This window comes from Nerophis lumbriciformis, linkage group LG09 (assembly GCF_033978685.3).
Source record: "Nerophis lumbriciformis linkage group LG09, RoL_Nlum_v2.1, whole genome shotgun sequence".
NCBI classification, from domain to species: domain Eukaryota; kingdom Metazoa; phylum Chordata; class Actinopteri; order Syngnathiformes; family Syngnathidae; genus Nerophis; species Nerophis lumbriciformis.
In genome coordinates, this window is record NC_084556.2 from 33,479,966 (window position 1) to 33,486,366 (window position 6,401).

General features: G+C 32.7%; 1 protein-coding gene across 1 annotated transcript; it reads right to left on the minus strand.

Annotated features, from left to right (window-relative positions):
* Window positions 1-2,059: 2,059 nt before the first annotated feature.
* bsx (brain-specific homeobox) lies at window positions 2,060-6,022 on the minus strand. Its single transcript, XM_061961548.2, has 3 exons — window positions 5,717-6,022; window positions 4,369-4,559; window positions 2,060-2,728 (listed from the first exon to the last, which is right to left on the minus strand). The coding sequence occupies exons 1-3, from the start codon at window positions 5,958-5,960 to the stop codon at window positions 2,483-2,485; spliced, it is 681 nt and encodes a 226-aa protein (XP_061817532.2). The 5' UTR covers window positions 5,961-6,022; the 3' UTR covers window positions 2,060-2,482.
* Window positions 6,023-6,401: the final 379 nt, after the last annotated feature.

Below are 6,401 nucleotides of genomic sequence, written 5' to 3' on the forward strand. Positions count from 1 at the left end.
AGCTATAAATCAACAACTTATGAATGCATTTTTTTTTCATTTATGGACCTATATTTTTAAATAATTAAAACCAAATTGTATTTACCAAATGACCGAATAGAAACCAACAGGTGCAGAGGGTTTACGACAGTATATAGTAACAAAGTCTATATACTGTCAAACAAACTTGTTATGGTAGTTAAACACTGGTGAAAATAAACACTTGCCAACATTCTGGTGTCCTTTTGTCCTCCCTCAAGCTGCCATTTGTCCCCTTGCCTTATATTATGTGGCACAGCATGCTGCAGGAAACCCAGCAGAGCGCATGCAGGCTTGGTTAAAAAAACACCTGACCCATGCTGGGGAGGTTAAAACAACCCTTCCACTTGTCATCATAGCTGACAGGACGACATGATCATGGGCAATTTTAACTATGGCACCTGCATTATTTTGGCTCTTCTGTAAATTTCTGATAAATACGCAGTAAAAAAAACCCACCAGTATATTATAGTGTTGAACAACATTTTTTTTCACAGTAAAATGTAATCAGAGTCCTCTGTAATATCACAACAAATAACTGTAAATTCAAATTGATTTGTCTCAATGGGTTCCGTAAACGACGTTGCACACTCCCGTGCAGCAGGTGGCAATATGCTGTCAAACCGAGAGAATAAGAAATTATAAAAAATACAATTGTGGAGAAACAGCATATTTGTGTAAATCTATTGTAATGAAGTAAAAATTACAACCGTGAAGTTACATCATTTTGTTGTAACTGTATTTTAATTGACCGTAAAAATCACAGCTCTGAAGTTTACAGTAAATTGCTATGAAGATATTTCACAGTAAGTTACTGTAAATGTTACTGTGAAAGTAATGCAATTATTAGCCAGGAATTTGCTGTGAATTTACAAAAACATTTTTTACAGTGTTGCCAAAAAAAAATAAAATGTTTCCTCTTATTCCCAGGAAATTATGTTGCCTTGTAAAAAACAAAACAAAACAACAAACAATTATTTCACAGTAAAATACTGTAATCGAAATTTAATGGACCCTGACAACAAATTACTGTAAAAATGACGCTATACGTATATTGCACATACTATAACTTCACTGTAATTTACTGTGAATGCTACTGTGAAAGTAATGCAATTATTAGCCATGGATTTGCTGTGAATTTACAAAAACATTTTTTTACAGTGTTGCAAAAAAATAAATCAAAATTCAATGTTTCCTCTTATTCCCAGGAAATTATGTTGCCTTGTTAAAAACAAAACAAAACAAAACAAAACAAAAATATTTCACAGCAAAATACCGTAATCCAAATTTAATGGACCCTGACAACAAATTACTGTAAAAAAATGACGCTATACGTATATTGCACATACTTTAACTTCACAGTGAATTACTGTGAATGTTACTGTGAAAGTAATGCAATTATTAGCCAGGAATTTGCTGTGAATTTACAAAAACATTTTTTACAGTGTTGCCAAAAAAAATAACAAATTAAATGTTTCCTCTTATTCCCAGGAAATTATGTTGCCTTGTTAAAAACAAAACAAAACAAAAATATTTCACAGCAAAATACTGTAATCCAAATTTAATGGACCCTGACAACAAATTACTGTAAAAAATGACGCTATACGTATATTGCACATACTTTAACTTCACAGTGAATTACTGTGAATGTTACTGTGAAAGTAATGCAATTATTAGCCAGGAATTTGCTGTGAATTTACAAAAAATTTTTTTACAGTGTTGCCAAAAAATAATAATTTAAATGATTCCTCTTATTCCCAGGAAATGATGTTGCCTTGTAAAAACAAAAAAACAAAACAAAAAAAACTTTTATATCACAGTAAAATACTGTAATCTAAATTTAATGGACCCTGACAACAAATTACTGTAAAAATGGCGCAATATTGCACATCATTTAACTTCACAGTAAATTACTGTAAATGTTACTGTGAAAATAATGCGTTTTTAGCTGAAAAGTTACTGTGAATTTACAATGAAAATATTTACAGTGTGTCGATAAAAGGAAAAAAAAGTACAACATTTAATTGATCTTGTTCATGACTTTACAGACAACACATTTAAATAGCATGGAGTGCGAGGTCACACATTGTTCAAATGCAAACAAATACAAAATAAAAAGTCCAAATATTGTGCATACAGGAAGTCATACATGATGTATCTTTATGAAAGACATCGACTCGGTTGGGGTGTATAAAATATCTGAAAGTAGAAATTTAAAAAATAAATAAGTCCGACCCTGCGATGCAATTAACAAATGTTAGCCAAGTGATAGTGATAGCCGATATCATGTTATAAATATGTTCGTGTTTTGTACACACATGAAAAAAACAATCACAAACATATCAACAGGTGTGAGAATAAATAGCAACATCATCTTTTAACATTATAGGCATTTTCTAATTACAGTAAAAGAAAGTGTTATTTACAAAAATATACTATATGAGCAGTTGCGGGGGGGGCTGCACTATAAAAGATGATCCGGAGAGCAAATATCATCCTCGATATCAACATCGTCGTTTTCGTCCAGCAGGTAAGTGTTCGCCTCCAGCAGCGGACCTTTCAGACCATCCACGCTCTTCTCCGCCGATTCGCCCTCGCTCGAGTTGTCCGCGGATCTGTCCATCTCTCCCGGGCTCGTCTTGCGCTCGTCCTGGGCTTTTCTCACCTGCTTCTTGTGCTTCATCCGCCGGTTCTGAAACCACGTTTTCACCTGCGATCGATACATCAAATACATGAACGATACAGTCCGTCGAAGACATGATTCTGAGTCAAAGAAATAAACCCAGAAGTCATTGCAGAAAATACCAAAGTATTTTAATTTTTTATTTTACACAAACTATTTTTTTTATTAATATGCAGGAATCTGTAATATGTATACAATATTTGAATGCAGTGGGATTAATAAAATATTTCTAATCGGATATTTATATATTCATTATTGTCCTTATTTTACGTCTCCACACAATTTGTTCCTATTTTAGCATTCATTTTTGGATTGTATTATGATCCTTATTTCTGACATCATTTGTTCCTCTTGTCACAAAGTGTGATGTTTTTTTTTATGTTTGCATATTAATATTTGAGTTTGTTTTCTTTGTTTTATTACTTGACTTGTATTACTTACAATGGGATTACAAACGTATATTATATATACGATATTGTCCTTAACATCGATTCTTTATTTTTTATTTTTTATTAAATCAACAATAATTACAGTGAATGTCCTTTATTTAAAAAAGTAGATTTTTTTTCAATAATGGGAGAACTACAAAAAATATTACACTAAAGATATTTCAGATTTTGAAACACCTTACTGTATTTTTTTATTTACACGTGCATGTATTTTGATCTTTATGTCTAACATTATGTTTCTCCTTATCATTAAATAATATATATAACAGTGTCTTGTTTTTTTTTGTTTTTTTTACATATTATTATTTTAAATTGTTCTTTTTATTACTTTATTGCAATGGTTTTACAAAATATAGTGTCCTTTAACATTGCTTTTGTAAGAAAAAAAAAGAAATTACAGTGGATGTCACATAATTTAAAAATCAGTAACGAGAGAAAATATATAAATTACAGGAGAAGTACAAAAAATATAATTCAGATATATGTATGTGTTTTATAGCTAGAAAAATAGAAAATGTGAAATATGCAAAATGTGGAAAAAATACAAATATAATATGAAAAATAAATATATAATGGGAGGACTACAAAAAATATATATTTCAGATTTTTCAACACCCTTTCTTTCGGCTAAAATAAATTCCGTTTGTATAAACTGTGCTTCTTCCTACTCCTTTTTGGACATGTTGAATTGTGCAAATGTTTCGTATAAATAACGCACTGTTAAGCATGTCTGAAACAAATAAACCAAATTATTTTATATTATATTATATATTATAGCCCATCGTGCATGCATGCAGTTTTATATATAATAATTAGATAAAACACTGGGTCCAATGAGAGTTTATAAATTGGTTCTTGAATTGTACCGAATCTGACATATTTTACAAAAATATTTTCATTTTATTTTGTTTTATATAAAATGTGCTGCCATAACACATAAACATGGGGTTGAGGTAATAAAATAATGCAAATTAACTTTTACCTGAAGAACATCAAACTTGCGTGTGCCGATGTAAAAGTGTTTTAATAATAATAATAATAGTAGTAATAATAATGACAATACTTATACTAATTTCAAGGCACTGGAGTCAAGGTCACCATGCAGAACTTAAAGGCAGCATAAATAAAGCTTGCAGCAGAGCAACCGTGGAAAAAAAAAAAAAAAAAAAAGCAAACAAATGCAGGAGACGCGCGCCTGCCTGCAGGTGAGATTCGTACCTGCGTCTCGGAAAGGCTGAGAGCGGTTGCCAGCTCCACTCTCTCCGGCGTGGACAAGTACCGCTGGATTTCAAACCTCTTCTCCAGGCCAGAAAGCTGCGAGTCAGAGAAAACCGTCCTGGCCTTCCTGCGTCTGCAGTGTTTCCCCGGTAAGTCTGCGTGGTGCTGGAACAAGCCCGGTATCTGCATGCCTGCAGCCCGGGGGAAGGGAGGCTTAACTCATGTTGTATATGCATAATGCCTTAATTGCATAGTAAATGTATAATATTTTTTTTCAATGTGTCAATTTACACTGGGACGAATGTTATCGACGTGTGAATTCCGTTTGTATTAATTTTTATTATTACTATAAGGAGACTTGGTATTATACATTTTTGCATGCAGGTGTATTTTTTGGCATGTTATGCAATTTACAAAACAAATATATTCTGGCGGTGTCAGTTATGTGCGTGATTTTTTTCAGACACAATATAGCTCATACACACCAAAAACACTACAAAATGTTCAATAAAAAATAAAACCTTTTTTTACCAAACAAAAAAAGTTCCTAAAATGTAAGCTTCACTATACTATTCTATTCTTGCACCAACTTATTGTTCCTATTGTTCTTATTAAGATAAAGTAATGCGTTTTTAAAGATCAATACATGGACAATTAAAATAAACATTTTGACCTAACAACATTTATTTTCTAAAATATAAGCTTCACAATTGTATTCTATATTTCTGCACGAACGAACTGTTCTGTTTTTTTGTACATACACAATAAATCTCGTGCACCCTAAAACAATACAAAATGTAAATTAAAATATTTATTTTCCGAACAAAAAAGCTCCTTAAATATAAGCTTTACTGTGCTATTTTAACTTATTGTTCTTACCAGATGTAAAAAAGTACTCTTTTTTTAACAGACACAACACATCTCCAGCACGCCAAAAACAATACAAAACGAATTGAAAGATTTTAATATTAGTAGTTATTTTTTTACCAACCAAAAAAAGCTTCTAAAATGTAAACTATATTCTATTTCTGCACCAATTTTAAAGTTATGTTTATTAGTAATGAAAGGACACGATATAAGTCGTGCACACCAAAAAACAATACAAAATGTAAAATTAAAAAATATTTTAAAACATTTTGTTTACAACCACAACAATAAACAGCTCCTGAATTAAAAGCGTCACTATGCTATTCCATTTTTGCACCAACTTTGAAATTTTAACAGTTTTTATTTCAGACACACTCGTTAAAAAAAAAAAAAAAAAACATACAAAACGCAAAAATATTTAATTGCGTTTTTTTATTGTTTTTTTTAAGCAAAGCAAACAAAGTTGCTATTTTACTCTTACCAGACGTGAAGAAGTACTGGTGATGCTCTGGCTTGTGGAGCGGATGGTGCGGATGCGGGGCCAGTATCGGCGTGGGCACCAGCGGGTATCCATACTCCAGGATCGGCATCCGCGAGGCCAAGGAGCCGCAGAAGGGCGAGGGGATGACTTCTCTCAGCGGCTTGGGCTTGTGCAATAAAATGTCTTCTATAAAAAAGGACGTCGACCTCTGCGTTGGCGCCACACTTGGGTAATTCATGCTCATAGTTCTTTTTCAGAGGTATATTTGATCGCTTGAAAATAAGTTTTTTTTTTTTTATGGGCTCTCCCGGCGTGTCCAGGTCCGAGATCCGAGGGAGGACAGATTGTCATCAAGTATTTATTCTGACAGGAGTGGGGAAATTGATTTAGCCATCAGCCAATTAGAGCGCAGGATAGGTGGGAGAGACTTGGCTAACCCGCTGTTAGCTCCTATTGGCTGGAATTGCGCACTTGGTGAAGCGGTGATCAACCAGTGAACACACACTCATCCCCACGACTTCAAATGTTTGCTGATGTGCATGTTAGAAAACAGCCATCTTACATTCAAAACATGCACTTTTATTTTTCATGGATTTATTTTAGTCCTGCATGGTTTTTAGTTTTTAGTTTTTTTTAAAGGGTCTTTTTTGGTGTGAATTTCAGAATTGTATTGAATTTAAGTAGT